Genomic DNA, 18,047 nt, shown 5'->3' with positions numbered 1-18,047 from the left:
GCAACATTTTTGTCTAATAAATGCTTATATTGAATAGACACATTTGGAATGATATAAATAAGTCACCTATATGTACTTTTTAGGGGCCTTAACTATCAATAAATCAATGTTGTTTGTAACATCCCATGCATTTTTTGTTTTGATTTTGAGACAGGGTCTCACTCCGTTGCCCAAGCTGGAGTGCAGTGGTGCAAACATAGCTCACTGTAACAATCAATCTCCTGGGCTCAAACAGTCCTCCTACCTCAGCCTCCCAAGTAGCTGGGACTACAGGCCTATGTCACCATGCCCTTTTTTTGTGTGTGTGGTAGAGATGGGGTTTCCCTATGTTTCCCAGGCTGGTCTTGAACCCCTGGGCTCAAGCAATCCATCCACCATGGCCTCCCAAAGTGCTGGGATTACAGGTGTGAGCCACCACACCCAGCCTACCGTGCATCCTAATTCAATCTTCTTTTCCACAAAAGCAACTGTCACAGTAATAGCAAAATTCATTCACTTATTTATAACAAACATAATATCTGTAAAGAGAAATAAGGTTTACAAATTAAGCTTCTATAACTTTTCTTGAAGTATGCCATGATAACATGTGGAATATATCTGCATTTAGTTTTTAGATACTGCAATATTTAGAAATAATTAGAAGGAGCATAAAACACTGAGTGCTATTTTGTAAACACATGTAATTTATATGGTAAAAAGAAAAATATCTGAGCTTTTGACTACTTATTATTCGAAAAACAATGTGTTTTTCGCTGAGTTGGTTAGCAGTTGTACCATACAACATTTATTTGCTAGCTTCAATTTCTAAGGTAAAGGTGGGAAAATAGGTTAAATGTCTTACCAGTTTCCACAACAACTCAGAGGTGAGATCATATGGTACTTTTAGCCTTTAAATTCTAATTATATGTTAAGGTAGGAAAATGAGTTATTTATGAGCCATTTAGATTTTGGTTAAAAAGTAAACCAAGGAAAATGTTTCTTTGGTACAGCTGTTTGAAGACAATAAAATCTCCCAATTACTGCTTTAAGAAATTCCTGTAACGATTCCTGGGAAATTTTTGCTTCCATAAATAGCTATCTATCACTCAGGGAAAATTTTATTCTCTTCGACTAGCTCTAGTTAATTCTTTTTAGAAAGTAAGGGTTTACAGACTAATTTTTCCAGATCTGTAATAATTATTTTCCATCAAATTGGCTTGCTTAGTTGCCTTACCTATAGTGTATTTTCTTCATAGTAAATGGCAAGCAGCTAAAACACTGTTTATAGATCCTGTTCTCATCTGTTTCTAGTTCCAATCCACATTTTGCGCAGCCAGTATATACGATGTTGGGAAGAGAAGAGAAAATACTCTTCAGAGAACTGTGAGCATTTAGAGCTATCTTCTGAGTTGCTGTAATAGGAAATGCCAGCTCTGAAATCTGGGCTTTAGTTAGAATCACTCCTATAAAGGACAAACAGATATATTATAAATTATTAGGCCAAAATTTTAACTTTAATTTACAAACATGGCTAATTTTATAGTTGATTTACAGTCACTTGTAGTAAAAGGATACACGGAGGTCTTGTTCTTGGTCTTCTTTACTATTTTCCTAGAATCTAAAGGCAGGGGGGTCTGGCTGCACCTGAGAGCAGGTTTACTTGGCTAATTTGCCTGAACATGTGGTGTTTCCTTCCTCCCCTGATTCCTCTGGAATCAGGCAACGTATGTTCAATACCTCCTTTAGAAGAAATCCCTTCGAATATTTGAAACTAGCTAACATGCCCTCTCTCCTTGCCCTGTCTTCTTTTTAATTGATTGTAGTGAAAAGCCAAATAGGAGGTGATCTTTTCTTCTTCTGTCTACCCAAAAATATCAATAGCCTGTCCTCTTTTAAACTTTTTCCCAATTTCCCGCTCACCATTATCATCTATATACTCTGGGTGTGGGTTATAAAAAGTTCTCATTTATTAATCGTTTCTCAGGTGGCTCATGAGAAACCTCAAGCATATTCATAATTCACTGCTAATGGCTCATCCATTCACCAGTAAACAAATACTGAACATCTACTATCCCCCAGACCTTATTTTTTCCTAATTTACTTTTGTCTTACTGTGTACCGGTGAGGTCGTTTTTCTGAGCATTATTCTCCCTTTCTCCATAGTCAATTTAAAGGCTTCTTTAAGCCTTAAGCCTTCAAATTTGTTCTTCTTCATCCTCTCAGAAGTAAGAACACTCCAGGTCAAGAACTAATCACTCTGGTGTCCTACTGTTTTCTGGTTATCTCTTTCAGAGTTCAGTTAATGATGAGTCTTCCGTTCTTAACTTCATTTGCTTTAGTCTTTCAATGCCCAAAGATGGTTTCATCATCTCTTCCAATTGTATCACATATCCCTACATGAGTTAGCAGGAGTGCATAGCGATCAAATATGTAACAAACTGTAGAAGATTCAATACCACATTTTTCCAAAGACATGTTAAATTACTACAACATTTTGTTTTGTTTTGTTTTGAGACAGTCTTACTCTGTCGTCCAGGCTAAAGTGCAGTGGTGCAATCTTGGCTCACTGCAGTCTCAACCACCCTGGGCACAAGCGATTCTCCCACCTCAGCTTCCTGAGTAGCTGGGACTACAGGCACACACCACCACAACTGGCTAATTTTTGTATTTTTTGTGGAGATGGGGATTTGCCATGTTGCCCCAGGCTGGTCTCCAACTCCTGGGCTCAAGTGATCCACTCCTCTTGGCCTCCCAGAGTGCTGGGATTACAGGCTTGAGCCAATGTGTCTGGCCTAAAAAATCATGTAAAAAAAAATTTCAATTTTTATTTTAGATTCACGGAGTAGATGTGCAGGTTTGTTACATGGGCATATCGTCACCCAAGTAGAGTCTTCTGTAGTAAGCAGAGTACCCAACAGTTAGTTTTTCAACCCTTACTCTCCTCCCTCCACTCAAAAAGTGGTTTTTTTTGGTTTTTTTTGAGACAGAGTCTTGCTCTGTCGCCCAGTCTGGAGCGCACTGGCACAATCTCGGCTCACTGCAAGCTCCGCCTCCTGTGTTCAAGCGATTTTCCTGCCTCAGTCTCCCCAGTAGCTGGGACTACAGGCACCCGCCATCATGCCTGGCTAATTTTTGTATTTTTAGTAGAGGCAGGGTTTCACCATGTTGGCCAGGCTAGTCTCGAACTCCTGACCTCAAATTATCCACCCACCTCGGCCTCCTAAAGTGCTGGAATTATAGGTATGAGCCACCCTGCCCAGCCTAAAAAATTCTTAATAATTCAATAATTTTAAAAGAATGTTCACATAATCCTATCATTTTGTAAATTTATACGCCTCTTGAAAAGAATTAAAAGGTCATGCTGAATGTGGACTTTGCTTTCAAGGGGATCACTGCTGCTGAGCACTGAAATTCTGCTGGCAGTAAGATGAGGTACTGGGTAAGCATCTTCATTTCTTTACAAGGACTCAGTCCTAGCCTCATCTCCCTCTGGCTTTTGTTGTGCAAGCAGAGCCTTCTAGGAAATGCTCCAATGCTGATCTCTCTTTCTCCTTTTATTTAACTATAAAATAGGTTAGGGAAAAGTTGCTTGTGTTTTCATATTCTCTCTCTATTTTTGTCTTAAAAACACATACACTATGACAGAAACTATGAATTCAGCCCTCATAGCTGAACACAAAGAGAATGAAAAAGGCTAAAAGGGCCTCTGTGAACAAAGCCTCTGAAGGACCGATTTGAATGGCACCGTTTTGGCATGGCTTCCCAATGAGGAGCACACCTCCAGGATTTCCAAGAACATGCACAATTCCTGACTGCATCCTCAAACAAGTGGGGCTATATCCTCGGAATCGTTCATCATCAGCGCGGTGGCCACCTATTTTGTTGTTGTCGTCCATGATGTTATTTTTATTTTTAAACCTAATTCTAGGACTTCAATCCCAGCAGATAACTGTTTTGTGTAAGCAGTAAGTAACAGAGTTGACTTCTCCATGGCACCAAACTAAACGTCTCTGCAAAGTAATGTAACCCCTCAACTGTGTCTGGCATTCCTTCCTATGGTGACCACCTCTGTATGTCTGTAGAGTTTGAGAAGCAGAGCACTGGAGGGGCACATGAATATAAAACTGGCTTAGGAACTTACATGATGCTATAACATTACCAAGATTTTACCAGTTAGTATAAATCTAGAGTCTTTTATGGCCATAAAGCAACTTCCATTTTTGAAAATGGTATGAAAATTTTATAGTATAAAAGCTTGTAAATTTTCTATCATCTGTGTTTATCTTCCAGAAATATTATTAATTTAAATTACCTGCTGGTATTAGTAAATGTTTCAGTGTAGAACTAGCAATAAGAAGTTCTTCTCTGAGAATAAAATCTCTGTATTCAATTAAAAGTTGGGTTTTTTTGAGAGGTGTTGTCTTTTTTGTTTTCTGCCTGTATTCTCCTTAGCATAGTTTTATGATATAACAATGCTAACCTTCAATCGTATATTGGAAAACATATTTACATACATATGTGAATTAACCCAACTAGTTAAAATTTTAATCTGGCATTTGGCCAAGATAAAGTAAGGAACTGAATTTATGCTCCCACCTTGTCACATAATAAAAAGTAGGTATTTGTTCTTTGTCCTTGGTTCCGGGCACATAGTTCCTAAAGCTACTAGAATCTAGTTCAGATATTTGCAAAGATTTATATTTCACTTTTATGTAGAATTATACATTTTTACCACAAGTGGTAGCCTTTTTGCTTATATTAAAACTAGCAATGGGCTAGGTGTGGTGGTTCATGCCTGTAATCCCAGCACTTTGGGAGACCAAGGCAAGAGGATTCACTTGAGTCCAGGAGTTTGAGACCAGACTGGGCAACATAGGAAACTCTGTCTCTACCTAAATAAATAAATAAATAGTTGGGTGTGGTGGCGTGCACTGATGGTATGCACTAGCCTTCCCTTCCCTCCTCAGCTACTCGAAAGGCTGAGGTGGGAGAATCACTTAAACTTGGGAGGTGGGGGCTGCAGAAAGTTGTGTTCACACCACTGTATTCCAGCCTGGGCAACAGAGCAAGACCCTGTTTCAAAAGAAATTAAAAATAGCAGAATTTATGTATATAAAGATCTTACCTGAACACTTATCCTCTAGGTGGGTTGCTAAGTCTGATATCTTCACAAAGGAGGGTGTACTTTTTTGAAATTTTGCTTTAAATGTAATTGCCCTTATATCATCATCAAACAAGCACTCACAGGATGACCAAGGCGTTGTATGCAACTCTAGGTTTTCTAGTGTGTAATTGCGCTGAACAAAAAGATATTTAAATTCCCAAATATAACCTTAAACAAAAACAGTAAAAACAAAAGTCAGCAAAAAGGAAAAAAAAAAATCTAGGCTTAGTATCAGATGAAATAGATTGATCTGATTAAGTCAGCTGAATACTAATCTTTTATCACTAAAGAGTTTGGGTAAAAAGAGATAAAATATGAATGGTGCATTAAGACAATAGAAGCATGCTAGAGATTATCATCATTATTATTGTTAGTATTATTTTTTCCGAGACAGAGTCTTGCTCTGTTGCCCAGGCTGGAGAGCAGTGGTGCGATCCTGGCTCACTGAAACCTCCACCTCCCAGGTTCAAGCAATTCTCCTGCCTCAGCTTCCTGAGTTGCTGGGATTATAGGCACGTGCCACCACTCCCGGCTAATTTTTGTATTTTTAGTAGAGACAGGGTTTCACCATATTGGTCAGGCTGGTCTCGAACTCCTGACCTCATGATCCACCCACCTCGGCCTCCCAAAGTGCTGAGATTACAGGCGTGAGCCTCCATGCCGGGCCGCTAGAGATAATTTTAATAAAATATTTTCTAAAGATTCCTTGCCCTCGGCCGGGCGCAGTGGCTCACGCCTGTAATACCAGCACTTTGGGAGGCTGAGGTGGGCGGATCACAAGGTCAGGAGATCGAGACCACGGTGAAATCCTGTCTCTACTAAAAATACAAAAAATTAGCCAGGTGCGGTGGCGGGCGCCTGTAGTCCCAGCTACTCAGGAGGCTGAGGCAGGAGAATGGCGTGAACCCGGGAGGCGGAGCTTGCAGTGAGCCGAGATCGCGCCACTGCACTCCAGCCTAGGGGACAGAGCAAGAATTGGTTTCAAAAAAAAAAAAAAGATTCCTTGCCCTCCTGAATGGTCATCATTTATCATATTATCATAACCAACTGCTTTACAAAGTAGACAATTCTCATGTATCTATCCATAGGCAAAGTTTTGTTTTGTTTTGTTTAAAGAAAGGACACTGAGATGAACCCAAGTCTAATATTTCACTCATATTTCAATACCTTAGTTACCTTAGTTAACTTTTCTAGAACAAAAAGCATTTAGACACGATAGCACTTATTTTTAACTCTCAGTAACAATTCTAATTCTTAAAGCCACAGTAACACAGACCTTGCCCAATAATCATATTCTGTATTAGTAAATTCAACTTCAAAACTATAATAAAACAAAAGAGGGTTTCTTAGCACTAATGTTTCTGATCACATCAGCTGTCTTTTGAGTTTCCCACTTACTTCAGGCCATACATCTAATTTACTACACCTACTCATCTCCTTAGTTTCTTTCACTAGAGATTTGTTTTTTTTTTTTGGTGGAAAATCATCAAACATGTCAGTAAATCTGTAAAGACAGAGCATCACTAGCTAGAACTAAAGTATATATTCCAAGTTACTGCTTAAAACCAATCACTAAAATAGCTTTCTTGTCTTATTACAAAATACCTGCTTTAAAAAGTAAGCTAAGAGAAGCCAAGTAAATAAACATATAGCAGTCATAATCTCAACACCCTAAATAAACAGTTAACGTTTTAGCAGACAACCAGTTGTTTGGGATTTTATTTACTGGGATTGACTTAATAAGTCAAATATAGTTTTATATGTATGTATTATTCTACATTGCTTTTAAATATTACGTAATATGCCATTGTCCAGATACACCAAAATCTTAAAAATTATTACAGCAACCCTCTATTTTGAGGGACTCTGGTGGTTATTTTTCACTATTACACATGATACCATGATAAACCCATTTTCAACTATATCTTTACACATAGTTATGATAAACTCCTAGAGCTATAATTATTGGGCTAAAAGTACCCCCAATTTGTTCGTATTAATTGTCAGTTATCCTCAAGAAAGGTTCTGCTAGTTTGCATTTCCAAGTGCTGATGACAGTAGATGTTTTCCCATATCTCCTCTATCAATTTCTTAAAAGAAAAATCATCTATCATCATTACTTTGTGTTTTCAATTACTTGTCAGAACAATTTTTCCATGTATTTATTGGCCATTTTTACTTCTTCTTTGGGGACTTGCCTACTCATATCCTTTCCCCATTTATCTCTATAGATATGTGTCTTTTGCTTACTGCATTATTTTCTGACAACGTAATTTTTTTTCTGTTTTTTTCATTGCCTTTCAATTTTGTATATGGTGGTTTTTATGTATAATAGTTTTTGTTGCTGGATTTTATTTACCCTACCAACCTTTGCATTACAAATAATTTTGCCCATATTTTCTTCTACTATTCATTGTTTCATTATTTTTATATTTGAATCTCTAATGTACTTGAAATGTATATTGGCACAAACATAAAGTATAAATTTAATTCTATTTTTTCTCAAATTGTTAGCTAGATTTTCCAAACATTAACTATTCTTTTATTTTAAAAAGCAAAAGGTTTTAATTTTATTTTTAATTATAAAATAAAATATATTTATTATAAAATATTTAAACGGTAAAGACAAGGGAGGTAACAGGTGAAACAAGACTGACCGTGTTTTAATAAGCTGGCTAATAGGTACTTAAGTTCATTATGCTGGCCGAGTGCAGTGGCTGGCTCACGCCTATAATCCCAGCACTTTGGGAGGCTGAGGCGGGTGAATCACCTGAGGTCAGGAGTTCAAGACCAGCCTGGCCAACATGGTGAAACCTCGTCTCTACTAAAAATACAAAAATAAGCTGGGCGTGGTGGCACATGCCTGTAATTCCAGCTACTTGGGAGGCTGAGGCAGGAGAATCACTTGAACCCAAGAGGCGGAGGTTGCAGTGAGCAGAGATCGCGCCACTACACTCCAGCCTGGGTGACAAGAATGAACCTCTGTCTCAGAAAAAAAAAAAAAAAAATTCATTATGCTTAGTATTCTCTCTACTTTTGTATATGCTTGAAGGCCTTTGTAATAAAAGCTTTAAAAGTAAATGCAGATGCTCACACATAAAATTCAAACTTAAGGTATAAAGAAAAAATTAAAGCACACATAATACTACCATACAGAAATAACCACTGCTAGCATTTTGGTATACATACATATTTCCAGATTTTCAAATGTACATACGTACTTACAGATACATTTTTATTAAAATGAGATACTATTATACATAAAAGGTTTTCCTGAAAATTTTAATGGATTAACTTATGTAAACATAAAAATATTTATTATATGTTAACATAATATATTTTCTATACATGAAGTTTTACAATCCACTTTTTTTTTTTTTTTTAAGATGAGGACTTGAATTCCTGGGCTCAAGCAATCCACCCACTTTGGCCTCCCAAAGTACAGAGTTAACAGGCGTGAACCACCGCACCTGGCCTATAATCTGCTTTTCAAACTAAATAACACATTACATATATCTTTCCAAACTAATGAACATAGATATTTTTTATAGTAAATATCTTTATGTATTCACCCAGACCACAAATATTCCCTTAACTGTTTTCCCATCCACTGAAATAAGCTCAAGCTCTCATATTTGTATTGTGTGACCCTGTCTTCCTGATCACAGTTTTTTTAATCAAATTTACTCTGGGCAATCAGATTCTCTTTGCTGGGAATTTGGAAATGGGGCTGGTCACTTGAAAAGAAAAGTAAAATCAGGAAAATTCTGAAAAAAATCAGAAAAGTAAAATCAGAATCACTTGAGTAATCCTTCAAAATTGGTATTTTTATCTTAAAAAGACTGATGTGAGGTATTGAAGTAGATGTTAAAACTTTAAAATGATGGTTATAAATAAGGGGGGCTGGATGAATGAATGCACAAAGAACAACATCTTAATTCCTGGATTCATATGTTTTCAGTACTAACCTAAACACCACAGAGTCACCTAGAGACAACTGTAATTTCTCTTCTATTAACCAAAAAACTATTAGTTTTAAAAGAACATTCACATTAAACATGGAGCAATCTGCTTTGTTACGGCTCCAGTATACCTGTGACCTACATTCTTGTGTAGCATGCACTAGACTCATGTTCTCAGCCAGGCTATGGTGGTCAACGATCATAGTTACTCTATCACTGATACATGTTTGTCAGCTTGCTCAACCAAACAAACATCTGTCCCTGTTTGATCTTAACATAAAAGCTCAAAGTTAGACTTATCTCAAATCCGAGTCATAGCTATTAATGATTAAGAGAGACAATGTGACAAGTCTTACCTACAAATAACTATTTGGAAGGCAGAAGTTTGGAGAGGCATTAACTCTTTCAGGTAAAAAAATAATAATATACTGAATCAATCTCTAAATTCATTTAGCAGGGAAAAATAACTCATAAGCCACGAATGAAACTAAAGGATCTCACAATAGCAAAGGGAAGATATTATATTATTTTAATGAAACATCAATTCCATTTAATTCAATATACCAGAAATAATTTATGCTTTAAAGAAAAATGTAATCATGGGTCATATTTTAACACTGAACATTCTAGGGATGGCTAACAGTGCATGCTTTTAAAACAACTACAATAAAAATATGAAACACAGTAATTTATTGAACAGTAATTGTGACTTGAAAGAGTTAAGGTAACTCCCCTGACATCTGCCTTAAAATCAGAGAGTTTATTTATCAGAGTACTTTGGCTGAAAAAAAATTGTAGAAGCTTCTCCAGAATTAAATGTTTAAAGAATGTTATTTGAAGGAGGTAAGATCTTCACTAAAAAGGTAAAGTAGTATATCTGGGAATAAATTTAAGCCTTTATTTCACCACCATCAATTATTGAGGACTTATTAGATAAATGAATTGCTACAAGAGGTACAAAATTTTAACAGAAGAAATTTGCAGAAGAATATTCAATCATGATCACTTGTATTTCAAATGCTGTCTAGTCTCAAGATTTTCTCCACCTCGGGCTCATAAACATTAATCATTTACGAAATATAAATAGGTTAAATGCTTTTTGGTGTATTTACCCTTTTTCCTTTGAAGTTGAGGGTACCAGGCTGCTCCAGGACCCCATAATACAAGCACATAATGTTGATCTTGGGCCTGTTCCACTGTTAACATAACTTTTTTCTGCTTCTGTCCTCTATAACTGTATACTGCCTCTGGAAAAGGAAAATGAGTATCTTAGATGACATCACTCTATCACATGTGATACCATACTTTAATAGTTGATGATACATATATAGTGATAACCAAATGGCACACTAAGATGGTCTTATATCTTAATTTTTTCATAATCTAAAATTAAGGAAGCAGTCAAAATGTTTACCTGTCAGTACAGTGAAATCAACAACTCTTAGTACTGCGTGGACTAATACATCAGGCTGAAGGTGCTCCAATTCTACAAAGTCTATACTATTCACCCTCTGAGGCTGCCTCGGAGGAAGATCTCTGAGGTAGGAATGTTTTGAGGACACATATGCCAGTAAGTCTTGAAGTACAACATCACTAACTACACTGGAATCTAAGGAAAAAAAATACATACAGACAAAATATGGCAACATTATATTTTTCTTGACAAATAATATTTTTTAGAACTGTATTTTATGTTATAAAGTATGATTAGATACAAAATATAGTTTTATTTTCTCTAAAACATGTACAATAGCTAAGTCTTGAATCAGTTTCGAAGTAAAAATAAACTTGATATTTTTAATCAATGGAAATGGAATTATTTACTATCCCCAAGAAACTTGTGCTGTTCCCATACTTCTCTACTTTGTTAATAATATCATTTTTCTATCAATTAACCAAACACAAAATTTCTGTTCTTTTTTGACTCCACCACCCTGTAACAGCCAATCGGTTCCCCAATCCCTGGAGTCTGATTTGATCCCAGGCTCTGCCGTTCTTCCTCAAGCCCCTGGGGACTTCCCTTCTGAAACAGGCTCAGAGCCACCTCACTGGTTCTCTCCCTGAGTGTGCCTTACTCTTTCCACAGCGAGGCCTCTGTCCTCACCAGTTTCCAGCTGCAAGGTTGTCATCCTCTTCTCGCCCTACCCAATACCACACAGAATGGTGACCACTATAGACTCACAGTGCTGCTTCTTTCCCTGAGCTCAGAGAGCTTTTGAGCATCTGCCACATTGTGATATTTTTCAAGTGTTGGATTGGTTATTTAATTCTTCAGTTATTATATCTTTTAAATGTTTTTCTCTTTCCTAGCTCATATTTTTTTTTCTCATTTTTTACTAAGGTATAGTTTCTATACATTAAAATGCATATATTTTAAATGTACAGGCTGATGAGTTTTGCTGATTAAATTTCTCTGAAGGTAAAAGAAGTATGCTTGAGTATGTGATTGATTGCTGACCAAAAATAAGATATTGGCAATAAACACTTAAGTACTTTTTAGAAAGCAGAGTCTATAAACTGATTTGTGATTCTTCTTTCCTTCCTTTAGACAGTAAAAGGGATATAACAGGTAAAACAAGACTGAACATGGTTTAATAAACTGGCTAATAGGTACTTAAGTTCATTTTGCTTTGTGTTCTCTACTTTTGTATATGCTTGAAGGCTTTCATAATAAAAGTTTTTAAAAGTAAATGCAGATGCTCACACACACATAAAATTCAAACTAAAGTTACAAGGAAAAAATTAAAACCACATGGAATACTACCAGATTGAATTTTTCTTTCACAATATTTCCAGCAAATCTGGTATCAGAAGAGCTGTATTCAAATTCTGGTTTTGTCAACAATAAGCTCTGTGAACTTGTACATAACTTCTCTGGGCTTCATTTTTCATGAACAAGATAGAGCTTTTTGGGGAACAAAAAGATCTCTGACATCAAATTATGTATTTGTTCCTGATTCATAAAATTTACATGGAAACACCTGGTTATTTAGATTCCAAAAAAAGTCTACCTCATGGAAACATTGTGTTGATGTTTGACTTATATATTTAATAATATTCAAAATAAATTTATATTCTTGTCACATTATCAGAACTAGGTTTGTAAAAACATATAACACCTCACTATAAAGACGAAAGAACAGAAGTCTTTTCTTTCCAACTTTCACTTTAGATTCAGGTATACATGTGCAGGTCTGTTACCTGGGTATACTGTGTGATACTGAACTTTGGGATACAAATGATGCTGTCACCCAGGTACTGAGCACAATACCCAACATGTAGTTTTTCAACCCTTGCCCCTCTCTCTCCAGTAGTCCCCAGTGCATATTGTTGCCACCTTTATGTCCATGAGTAGCCAATGTTTAGCTCCCACTTATAAGTGAGAACACGTTATTTGGTTTCCTGTTCCTCCCTCAATTCACTTAGGATAATTGCCTCCAACTGCATCTGTGTTGTTGCAAATATATATATATAATAAATATATATATATTATATACATAATAAATATATATTATATATATATAAAATATATATTTTTGAGACAAGGTGTCACTCTGTTGCCCAGGCTGGAATGCAGTGGCACAATCTCAGCTCACTGTAAACTCCACCTCCAAGGCTCAGGTGATCCTCCCACTTCAGCCTCCCAAACAGCTGGGACCACAGGTGTGCACCACCACATCTAGCTAATTTTTTTGTATTTTTTGTACAGACAGGGTTTTGCCACATTGCCCAGGCTGGTCTCAAACTCCTGGACTCAAGCAATCTGCCTGCCTCAGCCTGTCAAAGTGTGGGAATTACAAGCATGAGCCACCGCGCCAGCCTGATTTCATTCCTTTTTATGGCTGCGTAGAATTCCATGGTGTGTATGTACCACATTTTCTTTATTCAGTCCTCCACTGATGGCCACCTAGATTGATTCCATGACTTTGCTATTGTAGATAGTGCTACAATGAACATTCAAGTGCTTATGTCTTTTTGGTAGAACAATTTGGTTTCTTTTGGATATATATCCAGTAATGGGATTGCTGAGTCAAATCACAGTTCAGTTTTAACTTCTTTGAGAAAACCCCAACCTGTTTTCAACAGTGGCTGAATTAATTTACATCCCCACCAACAGTATATAGGCATTTCCTTTTCTACACAGCCTACCAACATCTGTTGTTTTTTGACTTTTTAATAATAGTTGTTCTGGGGCTGGGAGTGGTGGCTCACACGTATGATTCCAGCACTTTGGGAGGCTAAGACAAGAGTCTCGCTTGAGCTCAGGAATTCAGGGCCAGCTTGGGCAACATGACAAAACCTGGTCTCTACAAAAAATACAAAAATTAGCCGGGCATGGGGGCATACACCTGTAGTCCCAGCTACTCAGGAGGCTGAGGTAGAAGAATCTCTTGAGCCTAGGAGATTCAGGCTGCAGTGAGCCATGATCAGGCCACTGCACTCTAGCCTGGGTAACAGAGTGAGATCCTGTCTCTAAAAAATAAATTTTAAACAAGTATTATTAGGTCCCACTTTTCAATTTTTGGTTTTGTTGCAATTGCACGAGAGCTTCATCATAATTCTTTCCCAGAAGTCTTTTCCAAAAATACAATATATTGATCACAAATAAGAATGCTCTCATGAGTTGTAACCACTTGCAAAATCAAAACCAAATTGGCGAAATCAGTAACCAAATTGGTTTACTCTTTCAGAAGAAAGCCAACTGCAATATTCTCAAAATGTCCACTGGTAGCTGTTTCCCTACATCAATACAAAACTTTAGAATATACTTTATTTAGCTACTAACCTGTAACAAATAAAGCACCATAAATTCCTGTGTATGTGTAAAAACAAAGATTTTGTAGTAACTTCTAAAGATTATCTAATTAGTTCAAGATTTTTCACATCATTCTACAAAAACCTGAAACTCTCTAGGTATTCATAGAATATTCTCCATCCAGAATTTCATCATAAGAGTTTTATGAAATTACTTAACTATTACTTGAATCTAGATCATCCTTAAAACCAGAGATATCTACATTTCCCAAATCTCTTACAAAACATTTGCATACCATGTTATTTTCATTATTTCAAAACATTCCTTCCCCTTTTATTGTATCAACATATATAAGATATGCTGAATTTTACTTAGAAGCCATTTAGCTATCTCTCACACACACACACACACACACACACACACACACACACGCTTTCCAAGATGTAACACCTTCGAATATTCATAATAAAAGAAATCTCAAAATTAAAAAGTTAACTGACTTCAACGGGGCAAAACCACACCATCTTAGTTACTATAGGTTCATACTAAGTCCTGATAGCTGATAGGGCAAATTATTCTTCTCTGCTTTTTTTCTTAAAATGCCCTGGTTGTTTCTGACCACTTACTCTTCTACATAAATATCATATAATCGTATCAAATTACATGAAAATCTTACTGGTCTTGAACTCTTTGCCTCAAGAGATCCTCCTGCCTTGGCCTCCCAAAGTGCTGGCATTACAGGCATGAGCCACTGCGCCCTTGAAATCTTACGAGGATTTTTACTGAACATGCACTGAATTTACAAATCAACTTGAAAAGAACTGAAATCTTCACAATGTTAAATCTTCCAATCAATGAATAAGGTATATGTTTATTTCATTCTTCATTAGTTTTTCTTCGTTTTAATTTTTTTCCTTTTTTAGATCTTGCACATACTTTGTCACATTTATTACTATTAGTATAAAATAATATTATTGTCAATGGCACCTTCCTTTGTTATTGTTAGTTGCTCTACTCTAGAAATGTGATTGACTTTTGCATGTTAACCTTATATCCAGCAACTTTGCGAAACTTTCTCATTATTTCTAATAATTTGTAGTTTTTAAAGTGAAAAGGTATGTAAACCATCTATAATAAAGGCAGTTTTATTTCTACCTTTCCAATCTTTACATATCTATTTTTCCATGTTTTATTGCACTGGTTAATAACTCTAATATGGTGTTGAAGAAAAATAGTAATAGTAGCATCCAAGTTATATTCCTGAATTTTAAAAGGAATGCTTCTATTATTTTTCCAATTAGGATGACAATTGTTCTGGGTTTTCTAAAGACACTCTTTATGAAGTTAAGGAAAGTTTTATTCTATTCCTAATGAACAGGTGTTGACTTTTATCAAAAGCTTTCTTTGTACTTATTGAGATGATCATATATAGCTCTTTTAAAAACTCTGTTTTGAACTAATGTAAGACCCAAAAAAGCTGCAAAAATAGTACAGAGTGCCCTTATATTCCTCACTATGTCGACTAATGTGGGCATCTCACATATTATAAATTATCTTAAACAGGAAACTAACATTAATTATTGTTAATTAAAATATAGATGTTATTTAAAGTTTACCAATGCTCCTATTCATATCCTTTTTCTATGTAGGATTTTATCCAAGATCCCACCTCACATTTAGTTGTTATTTCTCTTTGGTCTTCTCTAATCTATAAGAGTTTCTCAATCTTTTCTTTTTCATTACCTTGACACTTACGAAGAATCCTGATCAATTATTTAGTAGAACATCCTTCCCTTTGGCTTTCTCCAGGGTTTTACAATTGGAATGAAGTTATACATTTTTAGCAATTCCACAAAAAATATGGTGGGTCCTTCTCAATGGATAATATCAAAGAATTTATGATACCCATACATCTTATTACTGGTAATATTTACCCTGATCACTCAGTTACATTGGTGTCTGAAAAGTTTCTTTCCTATAAATTTATTATTTTCCCTCTAGTAAGCTGGTATCTTGGGGAGATACTTTGAGACTATGCAATGCTATCTCTCCTCAAAGTTTCACCTACTAATTTTAGCATCTATCAGTGGATCCGTGTCAGTGTAGTATTTATTATTGTGATCTCTGCCGGATGGCAGTTCTCTATTTTTGTGTTTTGTATTTTTTTTTTTTTTCTTGAGACAGAGTCTCACTCTGTTGCCCGGGCTGAAGTGCAGTGGCATGATCACGGCTCACTGCAGCCTCAACCTCCCAGGATCAATCAATCCTCCCACCTCAGCCTCCCGAATAGCTGGGACTATAGGAACACACCCCCAAACCTGGTTAATTTTTCTATTTTTTGTAGAGACGGGGTTTTGTCATGTTGCCCAGGCTGGTCTCGAACTCCTGGGCTCAAGCCACCCACCTGCCTCAGCCTCCCAAAGTGCTGGGATTATAGGCATGAACCACTGAGCATGGCCAGTAATTCTCTATTTTTTTTTCTTTTCTCTCAGATTTATTAATTGGAATTCCATTGGAAGGAAGAGCTCTCTCTTCCCCTCTAGTTAGTTATGAAATAAATATATCTTTATATCAGTAAGGATTTGTAAATATTTTAATCTATGGGTTCTAATCCAATACTATCATTATTTTCTCGCTCAAATTGCTTCAGGGTTAGCCAGTAGGTGCTCCTTCAGGTTGGCTCTTGCATTATTTCAACATGTGTTGTCTGGCACCACGAGACTTCCAGGCTCATCCTGAATTTGCCCTGACCCAGTCCTGTAATCAACCACTTTTAGCAGAGCTGGTTCCTTTCATTAGAGAATAATGTTGGCCAGGCACAATGGCTTACACCTGTAATCCCAGCGTTTTGGGAGGCCAAGATGGGTGGACTGCTGAAGCCCAGGAGTTCAAGACCAGCCTGGCCAACATGGTGAAAGCCCATCTCTACTAAAAATACAAAAATTATCTGGGTGTGGTGGCATGCACCTGTAGTCCCAGCTACTTGGGAGGCTGAAGCAGGAGAAATTCTCGAACCCAGGAGGCAGAGGTTGCAGTGAGCACAGATCACGCCACTGCACTCCAGCCTGGGTGACAGAACGAGAGTCCGTCTCCCCCCTCCCCCCAAAAAAAAAGAAAGAAAAGAAAATGTTTACAGACCAAGATCTGGGCACCAGGTATGCTCTTTATTACTGCGGAGTCACTGCATCATCAGTGCTGTGCTCGCTCAGTGGACAGAACTAGGAGAGGTATATGTATGTGTACCCATATACACGGGTATGCCTATATTTCTGTATCCATTTATCTATATCTTAAATCCCCAGTTTATAACAATATCTCTGGTTCGTTTTAACATTCCCTTATTTATAATTTCTTTCTCCAACAGTGAGAAATCCAGCTCTCCTTATCTACAATCTGTGTACTCATTTGTTCATTCTGGTATATACATAAGGTTACTGCTAAGCCACTTCCCTTTGAGAAACATATTTCTAACTAGATTGCAGCATTTATGTACAGTCCTTTCTGTCTTTAGCCTTATAGAATCCAGTCAATATACTCTTCAATATACTCTTTTCCACAGCTACTTAGGTTTGTTCTTTTCTTCCCCACCCCATTCTGTGTGTTTTATTCATTTCTAACAATATTAGGTTCATTTGTAACAATATTAGGTTCATTTGTTAGTGTCACTTCCTCCTGACCCCTGCTATCCTGTTCCCATTCCCCACTTTCTTCCACCCTTCTCCTACCTGCCCCCTGTAGGTGACCAATCTCTTTAGTTTCTGGTTTATCCTTCCTGCATTTTCTTTCCACAAATAAACAGAGGTATTTTCTTGTTCCTCCATTCCTTCTTACAGGAAGGAAGCATACTACATACACTTTTGGGGGGGTTTATGTTTTCACATAACAGTATTTCCTGGGAATCACTCCATGTCAGTTCATAGAGATCTTTTTCATTCTTTTTGTACAGCTGCATAGTACACAGTGTTCTACTATGTGAATGTACGATAACTTAGTGAATCATTCTCCTATATATTTCGCAATTATAAACAATACTGCAATGAATAACCTTGTGATATGTGTTTTCATATTGTTGGAGGTATAGCTTCAGGGTAAACTCCTAGAAGTGGGATTGCTAGGTCGAAAGCTAAGTACGTATGTAATTTTGTTAGATATTGCCAAATATCACTTCAGAAGGGTTGTAGCAATT

General features: G+C 36.7%; 1 protein-coding gene across 6 annotated transcripts in view; it reads right to left on the bottom strand.

Annotated features, from left to right (window-relative positions):
* Nucleotides 1-18,047, bottom strand: part of SHLD2 (shieldin complex subunit 2) — an 88,056-nt gene that overhangs the window by 10,235 nt on the left and 59,774 nt on the right. For 5 of the 6 annotated variants that reach the window (XM_071069879.1, XM_071069880.1, XM_071069878.1 and 2 more), the window contains 4 exons: nucleotides 10,520-10,714; nucleotides 10,218-10,352; nucleotides 5,105-5,311; nucleotides 1,214-1,442 (listed from right to left, as the gene is read on the bottom strand). In XM_071069879.1, coding sequence (XP_070925980.1) covers nucleotides 1,214-1,442; nucleotides 5,105-5,311; nucleotides 10,218-10,352; nucleotides 10,520-10,714 — 766 coding nt within the window. The remainder of the gene's footprint in view (nucleotides 1-1,213; nucleotides 1,443-5,104; nucleotides 5,312-10,217; nucleotides 10,353-10,519; nucleotides 10,715-18,047) is intronic. The other variant, XR_011607882.1, reaches the window with a different exon arrangement.

Source organism: Macaca nemestrina, chromosome 9 (genome assembly GCF_043159975.1).
Source record: "Macaca nemestrina isolate mMacNem1 chromosome 9, mMacNem.hap1, whole genome shotgun sequence".
Lineage (NCBI taxonomy): Eukaryota > Metazoa > Chordata > Mammalia > Primates > Cercopithecidae > Macaca > Macaca nemestrina.
This window is presented reverse-complemented; position numbering and strand designations above follow the sequence as displayed.